The 20,623-nt window shown below is 40.3% G+C and overlaps 1 protein-coding gene across 1 annotated transcript in view; it reads right to left on the bottom strand.

Moving 5' to 3' along the window:
- The window catches only part of LOC108797808 (ephrin type-A receptor 6), a 355,406-nt gene that overhangs the window by 129,182 nt on the left and 205,601 nt on the right, over window positions 1–20,623 (bottom strand). Inside the window, exon 8 of the mRNA XM_018569475.1 lies at window positions 7,386–7,571. Within this exon, the coding sequence (XP_018424977.1) occupies window positions 7,386–7,571 (186 nt within the window). The remainder of the gene's footprint in view (window positions 1–7,385; window positions 7,572–20,623) is intronic.

The raw sequence follows: 20,623 nt of genomic DNA, 5'->3' as shown, positions 1-20,623 counted from the left end.
ATATATATATATATACATACACATATATATACACACATATTGTATATAGTGTTTATTTAACCTAGAGTAACTTCTATTTTCAACTTTTCCCATTTTAATAAATTTGATAAATATTTTTTGCATTTCCATACTTTTATTAATTGAGTATAAACTTTTTGTTATTGTTGGGGCATGAATGCTTTTTAAGATCTGAACAGAGCTGGGAAGGGATACAGACTGTGTCAGGCCCTATTTCGGTTCCTTATTAGCCTGCATCTCTGAATTTTGCTTTACTTTCTGTCTCTATGGCAGGTACAGGAAATACAGGAAAATCTCTCCAATAGGGACATAAACATTAATACAAACTAATTTTGTAAACTGAGGGAGTGTTAGAACATCTGTTAAGTTTCTATTGCTATCTGTATCTTATTGGGGAGACCTTACTTCCTATCCCTGTAATACCCCTTGTATCAGGGTGTGACAGGGGGTCACTGGGAAAAGAAGTGTTGGGAACTCTATCCAAGGGATGCATAGACAACAGTAAAAACCTGACAGTAACAGTACATCTTTCTCCATTCTGTTAAAAAAATGTTTGGATTGGAGTTGGGTTTTTATTTTTCACACTGTCAAATGTTCCAACAACTTTTGAATGATTGTAACTTGGTTATCCATTATTTTCATCAGAAAGTTTGGGGAAGCACAAAAAAAGTTTAAGAACTATGACACATGGCATAGAAAAAAATAGAGAGATATTACCAGTAACTTTAGTTCAAATAAATGTAATGTAAGACAAGTATGGCCTATGTGATATTTCTTTCATCTTTTGTGAATCATGTCTGGAAACCTGCAACCAAAGTTGAAAGGAACAAAATGATCCAAATGCTTTACAATGAAATATATTATCAAAAGGAAAGCCACAAATTAAATCCGACTTGAAACTAAGCCAGTAAGTATCTGTATTAAAAGTACACCCCAGTCAAACCTTTTTCATCCAGGCATTGCTTTAAAGCACCACTTCAACCATCTCCCTTTGTAAACAATATGGTGACCTGAAAACACCTGCTTATGATGCAGGAGAGCTATTTCAAACCACACCCACTCCAGAACCTTGCTGTCATTCCCATACAGAAGGCCTGATTTAAAAAAATACATTTCTCAGATTTAAGCCTGACTTAAAGTTGTATTGGTGATACAGGAGGCAGAGAGAAAGGAAGCTAGCTAACATAAGCTTTGGGACTTATACTGCCAGTCACCCTTTGAGTTGCTCTCTGACAACTGGCTTCAGTGGATTTCAGAAAACTGTAAACTGTAAGATTTGTTTTACTTCCACACAGTGTTTGCTTGATAGTATTAGTAGCTCACTGATGGCTTTCACTTGTTCACTAGTATTAGTATTTAAGATATCATAGATATGGAATGAGGCAATCTGGCACTCTATGCCCACTAATGCTTGATGGCCAAGATGGAATTTTTGGCTAGTAGCTTACTGATTTAGTTTCAAAACAGTTTTTATTTTTCAGTAATGCATTGATTAAATGATGCACTAACACGAACATCGTGCGCGTGCATATACAGTAATGTAGACATTGGTATTGCTGTGTGTAGCTTACTGATTTAAAGCCTATGTCTAGGTAAAAACAAAAAACTCCACTTGCAGTAGGGGTCCCCTACTTGGCAAGGGTCAAATGCTTGTTTTTACCCAGGGTACCCACAAAAACGACTTACTTACCTGATCTCTTTCCCACAGGCTCACTTCACAATGCAAGACCGGCTCCCACAGCCTCTTCTCCTTCACTCTCTGGCCATCACAAGCATTCTGACTTCAATAAGTACAATGCAGGACCAATAACCCTGCATTGTATCTTAGGATACCGAGAAGCAGCCCACGTGCTAAATCATGAGGGAAAAGATTTAAGCGCCAGCAGCTGGTGGAGTGAGGAAATCAGGTAAATAAAAGTGCTTGTTTTGGGTATCCCAAGCAACAATTAGTATTTATCCCTAGCAGTGCAGGGGGAGCCCCCCTGCAAGGAGAGTTTTACGTTTCCCCGGAGGTAGGCTTTAAAGTTTAATGCACATGTACAAGTTTAATATGTAGAAAAAAGTGTTTGCACATGACTCTGGATACAGTAAACGTCTTTATTTAACCCCTTCATGACTGAGCTTGTTTTTAGTTTCTGTTCGTAAATGACTGACACACTTTTGACATTTTTGCTGTGTGATTCTTCCACGTCAGTAATATACTTTCTTACAAAGTGCACCCACACATATTATATATTGTTTTTTAGAGGACAGATAGGGATACATATTTATATCACATATGTGTGTCTAACGCCTCACTTAGGACAAATAAAATATAAAAAAAGAGGAAAAAACGTAAAAAAACACTTTTTTCCCAGTTTTGATTTGTAGTATTTTTTTTACAAAACCAGCACAGCTAAAAATAAAATGAGATAAATACATTCATTTATTTGTCCCTTATTTTTTTACACTTATTTTCTTTTTTTTTACACTTTGCACATTTTTTTATTTTTTTTTACACTTTTCACAATTTTTTTTAAACTTAAAAATGTTATTTTATTTATTTAATTATATCAAGCAGTCATTGTGAATTAATCTCACTATTACTGCTTGATAAATTAATACATTTTTGGTTATTATCAGGCTGCTTCAAACTTCAGAACAGCCGATAATAAGTTAGTGACACTGATCCTGCAGCAGTTCAGGATTCAGCTTTCACTAGTTTTCTGATTGTTACAACAACCATCAGAAAACTGAAACATTCTTCTTCCAGGAATAGATACATTATAGGAATAGACACATTATGTATCTATTCCTGAAAGTGAAAAAAAAAAAGCCAGTATAGCTTGAGAGAGATATCTCTCTGTCTATACGATTTGTCAGAATGCAGGCAAAAGCCGGCATGTGTGCCCGCTCTGCTTTGACTCTCAGACACCCGATATTAGGGTATCGGGTGTCTGAAAAAGGTTAACCCTTTCATTAATGGATGCCTCTAAACTGAGGGATACATTAATGAATGGTAACCGCTGATTTTCAGCGGTTACAAGCCTTCTAGTGCAGCAAATAACTCATCACGTACAGTGTACGTGACAAGTCATTTGGTCCCTTTGTGGCGGGATGTACAGTGTACGTCTCTCATCACGAAGGGGTTAATCAATGCATAAAACCAGACATAGCAGTCCAGGTAATGGTTTTCAGACAAAAGAACCATAGCTGCTTGCTACATTACATAATGATCACATTATGGGTGGGAATATAGCAAGCAGCTACTATTAAGGCCTTTTTTGGATGAAACACATTAGCGGGACTGCTATGTCTGGTTATATGCCTTAAATAAATAAAGAAGATTTTACTGGATCCAGAACTGCGTGCAAATACTTTTTTTCCACTGTTTTATGATGAAGAACTGGTGGAAGCTTTGGTTGTGCACCAGTGTTTTGTGCAACTGCATTGGAGGAAGGAGGTAGAGCACTTTCTGTTTATCTTGCGAGATTAAGTTTAATATGCATTAAACACATTTTCTTTTTAGGACACAAGTGTTGTACAATATTGAAATATTGACAATATTGGCCATGTAATGCTATTATAGACTAAAGTTTATGTTTTTGAAGCAGAATGGAAAATCTGGTGACAGGATCCCCACACCTATATGTGTAGTCATCATGCAGTCTATACTCTACCTTTTGCATGACCAAAAATGCATTCTGGTGCACAGTGCTTGCAATGATTTGACTATCGATGTGTGTGTCCAAATTTGTTGAAATGTGCAAATTTGAACTGGCTGGTTAATCTGGTTTCGGTGTATATAAACAGTCAAACCCATAAAAAAATATAATAATGCAAACAGACAATTATAATGAATATAGATAAAAAGGATAGATAGATAGATAGATAGATAGATAGATAGATAGATAGATAGATAGATAGATAGATAGATATCTGCACTGAGACAGTATGGCAACTGCAGCGATTAGCACAGTAAAAATGTAATCAGAAGGGTTTTGCACATATCTCAAGTCCAGACTAGGGGAAAAGGTTGCTGTTTCAAAGGTAATTAAAAGATGATTTTGGTCAAGAGAGCAGTTAAATGCATTGTAAAATTGTTTTAGGGCCTCATTAGCACCAAGACAAGTGAGCGCCTGCAGTAGAGACAGTTATAAAGGGGGTAGAACATCTTAGTCAAGGGAGGGAAAGGTTAATGCAGCTTTGACATATTTCCTCATCACTAATACAGCACCATGTATTACTACTGGCAGTGAGCACACAGTACCAGCAAGGCTCATCTTTTAACGATGGCATTGATGTATTTAAATTAATTGAAACAAGGCACATTTACACAGAATATGGATATAAAATTATATAGAATAAATGCAATTATATCATAGTTACATAGTTACATTTTTTTACTACTTTCTGTGTTATTTTTATCTACGATTAAATTGCACTTTATTCAATTTTCACAGGATAGTTTTGATTCAACTTTATTAGAGGTCTACAAAGATTAAAACAGACATAGGGGTTGATTTACTAACCTTATAAACACATCACGAACATGTATACACCTCTGTAGTGTGTTCCCTCCCAGCATGATCTATGGGTGGAATCTAAACACCTTTGTAGTGTGTACACACCCAGCAGGTGTGTTGTGCAAAGCCAAGCATGAATTGCAAGGTGATGTTGTGTAAATTAGCTCTATGTTGTGTTGCTTGCGTTGATGAATGCAGGAATGTAAATGCATGAGCTAACCATTTTTGTCTAAACTGTGAAGCAGCATTATATATGCATCATGTGCATGATTTTTCCATATATGGCATTAGTGGAAATATGCTTTTAGAGACTTTTTGGTTGATAAATACGTTTTGCTGTGTGAAAATCACACGCACCTGGTGCGTGCGTGTGTTTAGGTTAGTAAATCACCCCCTTACTGTCAGAACATGCTGATATACTCATGTACAGTAGGATCCTAGGCAGCCTTCCACTTCCAGCATAATTGTAAAACATTTTCTTCCAGCACTAGGATCTTAGCGTTACATAATTTCAGTGCGACCCTGAGACATTTCAATGTTAAAGATCCAAATGCAGTGTGGACTCAGAGTAGCGACTCTTTCTCTATTCTCTCATCACTAGAGCTTCTAGCTGAAATGACATGGTGCTGAAGTACTGGCACCGGGGTATATAACTTTTTTTTTTTAAATCAGATCATTTAATTGAGATTTTGCAATGTTTACATTATTCAAACAAACATAACCCCCACTCCCCTATCCCTCCCCCTTCCTCCCCAAACGTTCCCATACAATGTAACAAATTAAAGCTTTAACCGTGAACAGTTATGGTTTCATATAGTTATATATAGTTATAATACATTTATAATACCACCAGCTTGGGTCATATACCTATAAGGAATTGTAGAAATGTCACCAGCACACCAATCCTTTTAAGATAGCAAACGCTTCATTTATTGAAGTTTTTTGTCATATGACCAAACAAGCGCTTTCGGGGCCGCACAGGGTCCCTTCATCAGGCTTTAGCATTGACCAGCAATGGCCTATGGGCCTGAGGGTATGTCTGTCAATGTTCATGCAATTAACCCTATATCCAGGGTTGCAGTGGTTCCAAAAAATCGGGGGTGCAGAACAAGTATGCCAAATCAGACAATAAGTACTATCCTTGTCGCACTCCTTACCGATATGTCCCTTGTAGTGGGGGGTGCTCGCAGTGACCGCGGATGGCGCCGCGAATGTCAGCAATTGTAGAAATGTCACCAGCACACTAATCCTTTTAAGATAGCAAAAGCTTCATTTATTGAAGTTTTTTGTCATATGACCAAACAAGCGCTTTCGGGACCGCACAGGGTCCCTTCATCAGGCTTTAGCATTGACCAGAATTGTCCCACTACAAGGGACATATCGGTAAGGAGTGCGTCTGGGATAGTACTTATATACCTATAAGGAGTGTCACTCAACATATGAACAACAGTGCTGTACATATTGTGTGTAGTCTTATCCCTGGCACTGTAACAATTGCAGCAACAGTTCGGTATTTACTGGAAATATCTTGAAGCTAACATTTCATGAGTCTGGTTATGCTTTGTCTCATCAAACTCCAGTTATAAATAAATTAGATAATATCAGTCCCAATCAACCTAAGATCATGTGAAGGGTTAGTTGTAGGGGTGGGGGGCAGTCCTGCAGTTTCCAATTATCTGTCCCAAAGATTCATAAATTTACTTGGGACCCCTTGAGCTGAGACATATGTTCTTCTGTTTGATTAACTACATTCACAGACTGTTTCAATAAATCAAATGTAGGGGGAATATATGATATTAATTTTTGGGCTATAATTTTCATGCAACCAATAATAATCTAGTAATAGTAGTATGTACTTGTGCAATATAATTTTCGTCACCTATTAAGCAAAATACCAATTTTTGCTCCCGAGATAGTCACTTTTTACTTTCCTGTGATGCCACCATAGGTCTTTCTGCTGTCCATTTAGCAAAATCCAGTGCCCAATACTCCTATTTTTTAACCTTGATAGCTTACAGTAGCTAGTCATGCCCTCACATAATGTGGCCGGCATAATGGTGACTCCCCCTGTGAGTCCCCTATCAGCCAGGCCAAAAAGAAAATGCCGGAATGACGCTGGCTGTCATCTATCCTGGAAATTACTAGTTGCCATTGAGCTGCATGAAAACCTCAACAAGAGACTGCCAGTCTCCTCTGAAAGCAACCACTGGGACTGATGCCTGAGGGGTGGGAAACAGGCAACTGAACATAGGTGAGGCTGGAGATCTGATTTAACCTCCCTGGCGGTCTGATTTTTTCATTTATTTTTTCCATTTTTGTCTCTATTTTTTTTTACGTTTGCATTTGCCGCCGGTTCTGCCCCCCTGCGGTGCGTATGCTTGCAAGGGATGGAACCCGGAAGACGGATGCCGGCATCGGCTGGAGGACACAGCGGGGATTGTGGACAAGGTAAGTGTGGCACTGTGTGATCCCGAGTGTGGCTCGGAATTACCGCTTTTGGTAATGAAAACTAACCCCGAGCCACACTCGGGAATACCGCCAAGGTGGTTAAATTTGGCTCAGTTCTCCTTTACCCCATATACTGTAGGTGTGATACAACTTTAGACATGCGTGTGGATGTTATGGATCAAGTAGGAAAAAAAATGTATATGTGTAAAACTGTAACTATGTTTCACTATGTTTATTTTTGCAAACAATATAAACAGTATATAGATTTGTATATTTTTGGCTGTAAAGCAAACTTGATAGAAACTTGGAATATTGCATATCTGTTTTTTATAAGTTGGGGATTGATCAACTGAGCTACACTGTGTAAAACAAGTATCTTGTCTGCATGCACAAGAAAAAGACAGGAGTACTTACTTTTCGTAACAACACCTTCGAGTCGGATGATATTTGGATGATCAAACTGTCCCATGATACTTGCTTCTCGGAGAAAATCTCTGCGCTGCCTGTCCATGTAACCTCCTTTTAAAGTTTTAATGGCCACTGGGATTTCCTTCTTTGCAGGCGTCTTCAATCTTCCACTGCATACCTCTCCGAATTCCCCTAAAAAGATAGCTTGTTTTTAATATAAAGAGCACAAACAATGTGATGTGTCATGAGACGGAGGAAAAGAGAGAGAGAAGGAATAAACAAAGAACTTTGAAATATCAGCATGTCATATCTTGTAAAACCTCCACAATATCTCTGTTTTGTTGGGACTTTGAAGATTTTCAGATCCTCAAAATGGATAAAACTGCCTAATCAGTTTAAAGCTAACACGGAAGTTGCATAATACAGGCTCTTACTAGGGTACTTGGAGCCAACCAGAGGAAATGGGGATCAAAGCTCACTCTCAGGGAAACAGTATAATATAACATAATAACCAGACTACTATGTGGCCCAATGGGAAAAAAGAAAAAAACGACTTGCTTAAGCATCGTAATAAGGAGTCTATCCAGGTATAACATTTTCCTTTTATTAAATAAAACAAACGATAATTTCTTTAAAAAAATGTTGGGTCCAGGTTACCCAAACTTACCCAAACTTGCTTTGATAAGTAACTGGAAACATTTGGCTGGTTATTGAATCTGTACTCTTAACTTACAAATAAAAGCATCAGAAAATACTGACATAACAGTTCCCAACTAGTCAAACTGCTGAGCAATATAAATGACAGAATTCCAATTGTCCCTCAGCCCTAGAAGTCAAGTGTAATGGGGCAAGAAGTAAAATAATATTTTGTGAAGTTTTCTAGACTACATTAGACATCTTTTACCTCTAATAAAAAAGCAGCAAGTTGTGTATTTGGTGTAAGAGCATCTTTAATACCTGATGTATATTGCTGGCAGCCTGTGAACATATTTACAGGAAACGAATTTGCTGCAAAATGAGTAAAAATAAACCCAGATTTATGGCTAATTCTAGAATGAAATCAATAGATATCTGACAAGCAATTGTTGTAAGTACAACGATCTGTCAATAAAATCTACAGTAATAGTATTTTGGGCTACTTAGTTATTACAAGAAATTGTAGTATGCTGTTGCTCAGTTACAAAGAGCTAATTTGAGATAGAAATAAAGAATATGTCATATATATCAGTTTTAAACTGTGAATAAAATAGAAAATGTGCTGCTGAAAATGTAAAGTAAAATTAGGAACAAATAAAATAAATCAGTGTTATTGAGCAAAATAAGGCATAATGGTCTAGGGAAATTCTAAGCTTAAAGTGAACCTGTGTGACTGTGCATATTACATCTTCATAATAAACAGTAAAAACAAGCCCTCATTCACCTCTGCAGCTAAAGGTTTTCTGGAAAGATTAATCTTCAAATCATTAATCTTCAAAAAATTAACAAAAAAAGTCACTGAAAACACAACTTCTCTCCCCTTTTTTCATGTGGAGAGCAGAATCTTGGCAGTCTGCCAGACCTTCTGATGTAAACACACAGCAGGTGCTCTAAACTGTTTATCTGCAGATTTTCTGTGGTCAGATGGAAGAAGTGCAACAGATTGGCCCAGGTGGAGATTACTCCATCCACACAGTTAAGTGTAGATGGAGGAATCTGTTGCACCTTTTCCATCTGACAACAGAAAATCTGCAGATAATTGTAAGGTGTATGGCCAGCTTTATAAACTGACCGAAATCCAACATTAGAGCCTTTGTTGTAATCCTTGAGACTGGGGTAAAACCTTTGTGTCTGCATTTTCCTGCTAAGAGGTGGGGATTGGTTGTCATGCATTTTTCTTGCACTGCTATTGAAGTCTGAGGGGCCAAAAATGAACATTGCCACACCAAAAACACACTTGCACTATTGTTCCCAAAGCACAGGTGTGAACAGGCCCCACTGACAACAATAGCATTTCTCTAGTTATGTGTTAACGTGTTTTGGACATTGGGCAATAAGTTGCACAGGTATGAACAGGGCCTAAATATTAATTACTTAACAGCAAATTCAGCTACACAGGTCTGTGTGGGCTTGTTTTAAAACTCTTTTATTGCTTATTAAAGACCTGTTCTAGGTCCATTTTCTTTTAACATAGGCCCCCAGGCATGATAAAACAGCTCATGTAGCTATAATTACCTTTAACATGAACCTGAACTCAAAAAGCTCTGCTATGTAATAGAGAAGATTTAGAAATGTGACCTTTTGTCGTAAGCTCCTCCTGAAAATAAAAATGCACTTCCTGGTATGTGAGTTTGCCTAAGCATGCCTGTGCCTACAGCTTCAAAGCAGTTTATCTGCAGTGTGAGATCTATAGCAGTGCTTCCCCTGGCTGAAAGTATTGGAAGATTTGGTGATGTCACTACTGTGCTGCTCACTTTTCTCCTTGCTGAAGGCTCTGAAATGAGGAAGCAAAACCCACCTCCACACATAGACATAGTGAAGAACAAGGCATGGTAAATCAGTGCTGGGGAAATATCGGCTGCAGGGAGACCACAGGTAATATTTGTGACTATTCCTTTGCCCTCTGGCTGCCATTTTGTGGTGCACATCTTTCATAGTTTAGTTTCACTTTAATCCAAAATTGCCCTCTGCAGTACTTCTATTCTGGCACAAGATGTGCTCACTCTTCCAGGAATGACAACCAGTGGACAAATCTCACTGACTGAAACCTGTCACGAGAAAGTCATGGAGGCTGCCTTTGCTGACCATTCCTGCTAAAAATGGTAGTTGCCTGACTGTCATACATTGGCTTCAAATTCACCGAGATGGAGCAAGTATAAGGAAAATAAATTCTGATGGTTTTCTGATGCTCATTCATAGCATGCTTGTTCTGGGTCTGAGATTCAAAAAGTATTCAACCCAGACACAGCCATTCAACAAACATTTTTTAGAAGGAGCAATGGCAGCCCCCATGGGTTTCTAATAACAGGGTCAATTTAACATGCGAACATCTGCCTTCGTTCAGCTCTACTGCTTTACCTTACTAGTTCTAGGCTGCTGCTATAAAACAAGCACAAGGTTATATAAGTATTATTTTACCCAGTACATACTGAAACTATAATCTATATTATAGAGTAATGTAAAACACAATAACTGAAATGCAACAAAACCTATTGGGCAAGAAAAAACTCCTAATGTTTGCCAGGCAATGTCTGCAATATTTCATAATGACAAATACATTTATTGGTACCCTTAATATCAAGGTGATTTCCCTTAAGATATAAACTACCAAGTTTAAGTTAATGTATATCTGTATGCACATCCCCTGCAAACACTAGTCTAACCTTTTCCTGAATATTACATTGGTATTTGAAGTAATCTCATGGGACAATTCTTTATTTCTACTGGGGAAACACTGCAATATCTTTCTCAGATCTAACATTCGACTTATGTTTGTACTACTATAGTTAGAACAGACTACAGCAGATATGCTATAGCCTGGAAAAAAGAAGGCACACACATTGCCCCTAGAGCACAGCTACCATAGACCACAAGATGGGCACTTTGACACTCTAGTTAAAAAAAAATCTAAACCTATGGGGGTCTTCTTTATATTATGCCTTGCTATGTGTAGGCAGGTCAAGATTCATCCCCTCCAGCTCACTGGAGATATCACACCAAACATCACCTCACCTACACATTACCCTAGGATGAATGTAACACTGACTTTACTGCCATTAAATGCTACAGATTAGTGAGCCAGAGGCAAGACCATAACTACTTTTTTTTGTGACATATTTATTCTGTGCCAGAATTGCTGCCATAAGTAAAACTATATTCATAGCAGCTCATGCAGCAGCTTTGGGGCTGATAGCAGTGGGGACCCTTTTGGTGGTCTGGAAAGGGTTTTTGGAATGGCCAGTGAAGGATTTAATGGGTGTCAAGGTAATTTGACTACATACAGAATATATTAAAGTACAACTCTAGTCAAAACCTTTTAATTTTAGGTTTTGGATAGAGTGGGGAAAGTTTACAACATCATTCAGGTTTTAATTTATTTAGGAGAGGAAGTAAAATGAGTCACATAATCCACAATACCCATATATACCAGATATTTATGTTGGATTCTGCTGGCATACCAATTGCCGAGTAAAGGAAAGGTAAATATATTAGGAAGGGGGTTGGACATTAAAAGTTTTTTTCCTGGAATGCACCCCTTCCTACCACTATCCTTTACCCCTATCCTACTTATTGCTGAGTTTAAAAAAAAAAAGCTACTTAAATGCCACTTTTACTTACCTAAATCTGTGGTCACACCTTGCCCTGGGTCCTGAGTCTTCTATCTTCCTCATTGCAGAGTAAGAGGGTCTTCTTCAGCTACCCATGTTGCTTCCTAGTTGACTTGGACTTCCTATTGACTGTCCAACAGAGCAGAGCGTTCCTCTCAGGCTTCACAAGCCTGCACAGCATTTCATGTTTCCAAAAGGGGACCAGTTGGCAGGGTCATAGACTGCAGCTCTGGATCGCTGGTCTCCACTCTCTGAAGAAATACCAGCAAGGGACAGTGGACAGAGGTGAGTAAAAATGTAACAGGTTTCTTATTTTTATCTGAATGGGGGAAGCAGTGCACACTATTTGGCCGGAGCTGAGCTTTAAAGTAAACCTGTTACTTTGTCCTGCGTGGACAAGCCACAGGTTCACTTTAACTTCCCTTTCAATTTACATTAAAGTTGAACTATGGAACCAAACTTTTAATAACGTTAGACATATTATCTCATTTCCTCTCCAATGTAGCACTTTTTACTGTGCTTAAATCAACATAAAGATTGTGCTCATAGTTGTCCCTTTTCATACAGCTTCTGCTGTGCTTCTGCCTGCCCCTCACCTGCCAACACTAGCGCGGCATCTTCAATTGGCGCTCAGTGCTGATGTTCTGCCTCTGCCCCTGTGTACACTTGCTCATTCACAAAACACAACCTGGGATCACAATGCAGTCATGCAGTGTGCCATCACGGCCACAAAGTCATACCAGGCTGTGAACTGCCAAAGGGACAGCTATAAGAGGAATTTTTAAGCTGATTTAAGTGAAGAAAAAAAAAACATGCTACACTTTTGGAAGCAAAAAGATTATAATAAATCTAACCACATCTAATTTAATCTTAATAATATTAAAACCACAGCAGCCAAAGTTCAGCTTTATGAGTGTAATGATGAGGAATATAACTGAAATACTGTCCTGCTAGTACCTACACTCATATTAAAGGAGAACTATGGGGTTAAGGCTTTTCCCCATAGTTCTCCTTAGGGTAACGGGAGGACACAAACTAGCATCCTCCCATCACCCTAGGCTGTAGCACCCTAGGCTGTAGCTTGCGGTATACTGAGACGCCGCAGCTGAAGCGGATCCCGACAATTGTGCCGGGATCCGCCCAGCTGCGTGACTGACAGCTGGCTCTGCCTATCTAGAGGCAGAACCAGCTGTACCCGCCCCCTCCCCGTCCGTTCCGCCAGTCAGCGCTGGCGGATCAACGCGGGGAGGGGGGAATCCAGCCCCTCCCCTGTCACGGCAGATAGCCGTGACAGGATCGAGAGGTGTGCGAACGCCGGTATGTGTTCGCTCACCTCCCGATCTACTGAGTCGACCTGTGACAGTCTCATTGTCACAGGTTGGCTAGAACTATGAGGTGAGTGAAAAGCACTCACCTCATAGTTTTCCTTTAAAGGATAACTATGGGGTCAGTGTTTTTCCCCATAGTTCTCCTTATGGTAACGGGAGGACACAAACTAGCGTCCTCCCGTTACCCTAAGCTCAGTATACCGCGAGCTACAGCTTGCGGTATACTGAGACGCTGCACCTGGAGCGGATCCCGACGTAGATGACGGGATCCGCCCAGCTGCGTGAGTGACAGCTGGCTCTGCCTATCTAGGGGCCGAGCCAGCTGTACCCGCCCCCGTCCGTTCCGCCAGTCAGCGCTAGCAGATCGGAGCGGGGAGAGGGGAATCCACCTCCCTCACCTCCCGATCTACTGAGCCGACCTGTGACAGTCTCATTGTCACATGTCGGCTTAGAACTATGAGGTGAGTGGAAATGGCCATACACCAATAGAATTTCATTCAAAAACATAAATTTTTTGGGAATGTTCATTCGATTCTCTAATAGTTAATGGGATTAAGCTGATGATCATTTTCAACTGTAGTACCAAAAAAACCCCCCAAAGCTGCATGGTGGAACATTTAAACAAATAAACTAAATGCTAACAGTGAATGTGGTTTTAGTTCAGGGAACTCCATTCTTTCCAAAATCGAGTGATAAAATCAAACAAAATTTTGAATGACATTCATCAAGTCTCTGATGGCATTATGAAATGTTCTCATTAGATTTTTTCATATGGACATTTGTATAAAAAAACTTCCAGTATATTAGTATATGATCAGCTTAAAGTGTATTTTCATTTTTTCAGCCTAATTGGGATAACACCTATTTTATATTTAGAACAATAGCGATTTGATAAAGCAGGGGGCATGAAGATGCAGAAGCATGGCACCACACCCCTGATTAGACCATAAGAAACATTAAAAATCAACTTGGGGCTTTCGAGGTGTCAATGAAAGCCCTAAGTTGTTTTTTTATGATTCTATTTTATATTTGTTACATGTTTCTCATTCACATTGCATAACTTGAAAATAGGGCTGGGGAAATTAACGATTAATTCCTCGATTAATCGTTAAACTTTTTGTTAGATTAAAATTCTTTTGATCGAAAATGAAACCTTCTTTTTGCGATGCACAACGTATGGCTGTTTTAGCTATGATTATGTTCAGAAACACGGGTTGGAATTGTGGCGGGAAACCTCGTGATCCGCCCGGCGTGACTGGGGTGCCATTAGAAAATAATGCCACCCACAGCGCGATCGGTTCACACCTTGGCGACTTCTGACCATGCAGAATCGTGCATGATTGCCGCGCGGTGAGGTGTCGCCTGGGTGTGACCCTAGCCTGAAGTCACTTGAATGTATTTTTAAGATTTAACTTCTGAGTTTAGTGTCACTTTAACTATGCTGTGGAGGTAGCAGATGATATGGCCAACACAAATGTCCTCAACCACCCTCACAAACTGCCCACTACTTCTTTTCTTTTTAAAAAGCTGATTTAGCTACTCTACATATCCACCGTGAAACAGAAATAACTTCAAAACAGCATTTTAACATTATATTTTGTTTTCTACTTACAGATTAGATTTTTTTTTAATAGTTGGATAATTTGTTCAGTGTGAGCATTGAGTTTACCTAAATTATAGTTGCAAATTATCATTAGTGTGGAAAAATGTTGGTAGTAAACATTTTTTTTATGTTGGCCAGGCACATTCTAATAATATTTGAGACTTAATCAGGGCTTTTGCTATAATGATGTAATAAGTGCACGTTTCTTTAAACATAGTGCAGTCGGAAAGGGAGCTGCGTGCATTAGCGCTGTGCACAGTAGAAGCCAGATTAGGCAGATAATCAGTGTTTGATGTAGATGGGGTATTGTGAATAAAAATTAAGTAATGCTTATAAAATTATCTAGCATCTAAAATGCATTTGGCTTAATAGTTTTTTTCGATGAGCTAACACATTAGTGTGGCCACTTCAGCGCAGTGGTGGTGCTGGGGTACTGAGCCTGATTACTGTAACATTATTATGACATATTAAGATGAACCAAACATATTGAGCAAAGCAGGGATTAGAAAACATTACCAGACATTGCTGAGCTACAGTAGAGATTAATTAACCACTTCAAGACCAGGTGTTTAGACCCCCTTCCTGGCCAGGCCATTTTTCAGTGTTCAGCGCTGCAGTACTTTGACTGACGTTTATTCCGTCATGCAATGCTGTACTGAAATGAATTTTATACCATTTTTTGGGGACAGATAGAGCTTTCTTTTGGTGGTATTTAAACACGTTTTTTATGTTAGGAAACATTTATTATTACCCAGTTTTTTGGTAAAATATAAAAGATCGGGTCACGTCGGGTATATAGACACCAAACATGTCAAGCTTTAAAATTGCGCGCACCCGCGAAATCGCAGAAAACTACCATACCCAAAATTGGCCACAGGCGACACTTTAAAAGCTTTTGCCGCTCATCAGTTTAGTGTTATCAGTGATTGATGGCCCTAGACTTATTGCTCTCACTCCGACGTTCGCGGCGATATGTAAAATGTGCGGCCTAATGGGCGCAATCGTCTTTTTTGCACGTATGCGCCCCCGACGCATGTTTGCATGCGTGTATGTATGGGTGGGGACTTTATATTTTTTTTTGTTTTTTCATTCTTTTTTATGTGTAACTTAAAATTTTGGGGGGGACTTAATTTTTTTTCCCTTTTTTTTTCCTCTTTATGGAGACATCAGGGGTCTTCAAGACCCCTAATGTCACCTAGGACCCCCCCAAAAGAAGCTGATGAAGCACAGATCTGCTCCATCAGCTTCTTTCCAGCTTCTGAAGCTGGAGAGTGACACGAGAATGCGGAAGTGATGTATTATACAACACTTCCGCATTCTTGCAGAGGAGAGGGGATCGGAGGGAGCTTGTGTACCGAGCTCCCTCTGATCCCCTGTGACACAGGCTACATGCTGATCCCAGGCTCGCACCAGGCACAGCGGAGCCCGGGATCAGCGGGACAAAGGCGGGGGGTGCGGAGGGGGGGACCGATTGGCACCCCATACACGCGATCCACCGGCTCTACAGCCGGCGGATCGCTTGTATGGTAACAGGCATCACTGCCTGTTTTTAAAAAGTGGCCATTTCCCGCTCGCGCGCACCGAGCAGCACACGTGAGGGGGCGTGTCTGAGCGGACGTCTAAAGACGCCCGCTCAGATCTAGAGAGCTCCTGGCGGGCCGTTTTTCTACCATGGCCGGCCCGGAGGCAGTTAAAGATGGCCTCTGACCAGCAGCATAGCAGGCTCTTAAAGTGCACATGAAGAAAATATGGGGGCTGCCATTTTTGACCACCTTCTAAAAATTCTACTTGCCTGGCTTCAATATTTTCACAGTCTCTGATGCTGATCAAGCATACAGATTAGAAAGTCAGAGTGAAATCAGAACTCCTGATCTGCAACTTGATTGAGGTTTTGCATCAGAATGTCTGGTTTAGCAAGACAGCCAGGCAAATAGTTTCATGTTCTATCATGTTTCACTTGAAAACAAATGATCCCTGCAAAATAAATAAAACATTAAAAAAAGATCTTGTACATACTGCAATAGTTGTCTGAATGTTTATCAAGACCACAATGTTTATAAAAATACACTAAAATCAATATCAGCGCACACAAACACCACATATCAAAACTAACATATAACTGTACTAAGTTAATAAATAACTAATATTTTTAAATGCTAAATTGTGCTTATTGTGAAGTGCTGAAAATCAAAAGGTATGCAAAACTGTAAATATGCAATTAACACTAAAAATCTGGAGGTAGGCTTCACACTTATGTGTTGTGGTAATACACGATCCAAAGTGCCGTGGGCTGCATTAGTGGGCAACACAGAGTATTACACACACTGCAATGCATCACACTGCCGTGAATAGTCTTGTGTGTATTTATTTCTGTTTTTTTTTAACTTTTTTTTACCACTACTGTCATGTCAGGGGTTTTGGGGGAAACATGTTATTTAACATATTTAGCAATCTCTTCAGTTATGAATAAACACTGTAGTGCCATGTTAATTCAGGAAATGGAAGTGATTAGTAAACATTAAAGATCCAATCTTCCCTGCTGTTTGCATGCTGGTGGACAGTAGCCATGATGGGAGGGCACACGGAGACATCGGGCTTTGGAGGGTACACGGGGTAGATCTAATTTTGGGCAGGGAGGATCTAATTTTATTGTTATACAGGATTTATATAGCGCCAACAGTTTGCCCAGCGCTTAAGTGGAGTTGGGGCTGGGGTGAAGTCACATTTTTTATGACTGGTTGCATTTGATGGCTTGTCACAGGCTGATCACAGATATTCTTCTCTGATAGTCTAGGGGACCCTTCTGTTAAACGTTTATGGTCACTGAAGCAACCATTAGCTTAAAGCCAAAGGGAATGCAGCTACCATAAGGACTAATGAGCCTGCCAGATGAAAGCAGTTCTGTTTCACTGTAACCTGTACGTCGATAGCAGTGATACAAGTAACAAGATCACCTTCCCATACAGAATGGACTGGCAGTGTCTTCTGATGGACCAAGGTATACCCACAGATCTACACTGCCTCCCTAGTACAATTGTCCACCCTAGGCAAGTTTCAGTGTTAGATGGTGTCAGAGCATGCACCCCTGAAGACCTGTGTACTGTCAAATAGGGGAGGGTACATGTTCCCCCATACCAAGGGGCCCTGCCCTATTACAGCAGCAGAACATCTGATAATTGTTCCCTAGTTTGTAAGGGATTCCTTGGGTTCAACAAGAGACTTAACACAAAGCAACAGCATTTGCTGCACAAAGTTGTTTTCACACCTTTGAGTTTAAAAAAAATCATTGCCAATTGATATTCATTAACATGTAACATATTGTTCCATTTGTCTTTATGCTTTTTTTCCTGCAAAACTCATGAACGTGTATGATAAGGCTCATTCATGTGCAATAAAAGGCCCATCAGTGCACAACAACAGGTTTTTAAAATTTAATAACTGGGGTCTTAGAGCAATCTTTTTTTTCTTTCCCAAAGCAACAGGCTAACTAAAGGCATTTTTGTTTGTTTTGCACATAGTGGGAAGAGGTTAGAACTAGGAATGCACCGATACCTGTTTTTCGTTATCAAGTACTAGTCCCGTTTTGTTTTCTCAGTGCTCGCCAATACAGAATACCGATGCTGGAAGTCCCATTAGGGAAGCCTGGCGGCGTGTAATGACTCGCCGTCCGGCTTCCTGATTAGCTGGGAAGCCGACTCCATGTTCCCTTGTCACCAAGGAAGCATGGAGCCGGCTTTCTGGCCAATCAGGAAGCCCAGGGGCAGATAATGACTAGCCGCCTGGCTTCCTGATTGGCCAGTGTCCCAACCAATCAGGAAGCCGGGTGGTGAGTCATTACACGCTGTCCAGCTTCCTAATTGGACGGGAAGCTGGCTCCATGCTTCCTCATCACCAGGGAGCTTGGAGCTGGCTCTCTGGCCAATCAGGAAGACAGGGCGCAAGTCATTACCCGCCCCCAGCTTCCTGATTGGCCGGGAAGCCAATCAGGAAGTCCGGCTTCCTGATACCGGAACTTCTGGTATCGGGAAAAGTATCAGCAGCATTTGGGCGAGTACAAGTACTTGCCCAAATACTCAGTATTGGCACTGATGCTGATACTAATCGGTATCGCTGCATCCTTAGAACCCCTGCATGTGGCACGCTCTGCTTATTTGTCACAGGAGCTGAATGTAAGGGAAAATCCAAAATCTTGAGTTGTCATTAGAACAGGAATAGAGGGGAAATCTTCCAATGGGGACACTTGTTCCAATGACAACTGTGTAAGAGAGAATGTCCCTCATTTAGAAAGATTTTCTCTTACTTTCCACTTCCCATTGTATCTATTTAAGTGAACCTATTGCTTTACACTGCATGACCAAAGCACTAATTTACTTTAAAGAGAGAAAGACAGGTGAAAATACAACGGGATATAAGATAAGACAAAGAAAATAGACCAGAAAGTTTTTGAGAACAAATGAAGATAAAAGTAATTAACAAATAAACCATAATGTACACGATCTGAGTAGAAATATGATTTGGGGTCAATTTGTCATTTGTGCTTAACATGGTTCACAGCATATTGACACCATTGTGTTCAATTAACTGAACTTTGCTGAAATGCAAGCAATTACAGTACATGGAAGGATTATCTAACTACTTATAGGGGAGAATTATGAGACAATTGCTGAATCCAGTCTTTCATACAAAAAATGATTTAAGTGGCAGCTACTGAAACATTAACAATATTGAATTACATTTATTTTGCCTTATTTCATGGCCCACTGACTATTTAACAACATTAATTTTAATAAATGACTGGACTGAACTGATGAAAACACAATATGATTAAAATTACGAGGAACGCTATTTTCTGAGGTTAAACCTGCCTGCGGATTGATTAATAGGCTGATGCAGACATATGCAAAATTACATTACTACATTAGTGACAGTGGAAATGCGTTATGACATATAATAAATCTAAACTTTATGCTTTGCCAAGCTGTGCATTAAGGATTGCTAAATGTACAATAAGAGTATAGTTAAAGGAGAGTGGCAGTCTGGAAAGAAAAATTGGTGTAGATATCCTTCACTAAGGACTCATTCACACTAGCCCATCCTTGAAAACGTTGCATTTTAGCAGACAGGCTAGTGCGTTGCTGTGGCAGAAATGCATGGAGCTGTCACTTTGTAAATTGTTTTCTTCTTTGAACTTTATGTGGCGTGTACAATGTGTACACTCTGTTCAGGTCCCCACTCAACAGTGTGCTGCGCTCCCTTTGCGGTGACCTACAGTGGCATCAAGTGTCCTACAAAAAAATGCCCTTCCTGTTAACCTGAGCTGCTGCCTCTCAATAAGCCGCAACATTATCAGCCGACCATGTGCATTTCTTTAGTTGGCCTATGGGCTACCTATAAGGTCTGCACATATGTCCTGCAATCCCAATAGGCAGTGAGGCATTATGACAAACATACTAAACATTGATTTTGGGTTAACATGTTAAAAATATATTTTTTTTTAGCCAGGTAACTATAAAATATTGCTTATTAATGTGTCTTAGTCTTAGGGGTCTATTCACGAAGCTGCCGAAGGATCTAGCCATAGCTTCGGCCGATCCTTCGGCTAGCTTCGGCCCCAGGACCCCTTTGGTTCAGTAGAACTGAAGGGGTGCTGTACGGGCTATTAACAATAGCCCGTACAGCTCCCGAACGTGGCTGAGCGGCTCAGTCGAGGCGATCGCAAATGCATCGGCTCGGCTGAGCCATGCAGAAAGCCGAAGCTGGCCGAGCGGCCGGCCATTGGCTGTCCGACAGCCTGCTTCTGACAGCTGGGCGGAGCCAGCCGTGATCTTACGGCTGGCTCCGGCCACTTGCAGAGAGATCAGCGTCCCTGGTTACCTGCTAACCAGGGACACTGATCTCCAAACAGCTAACTCTCCCTGGTGCCCCGGGAGTCTCCTGCTCCCGGCCGCCAAGGAGAGAAACACTGCTGTTTCTTTTTTTTCTTTATTCTGACACGGAGCGATGTCAGAA

This window comes from Nanorana parkeri, unplaced genomic scaffold, assembly GCF_000935625.1.
Source record: "Nanorana parkeri isolate BGI_ZX_2015 unplaced genomic scaffold, ASM93562v1 scaffold1340, whole genome shotgun sequence".
Taxonomy (NCBI): Eukaryota; Metazoa; Chordata; class Amphibia; order Anura; family Dicroglossidae; genus Nanorana; species Nanorana parkeri.
This window is presented reverse-complemented; position numbering and strand designations above follow the sequence as displayed.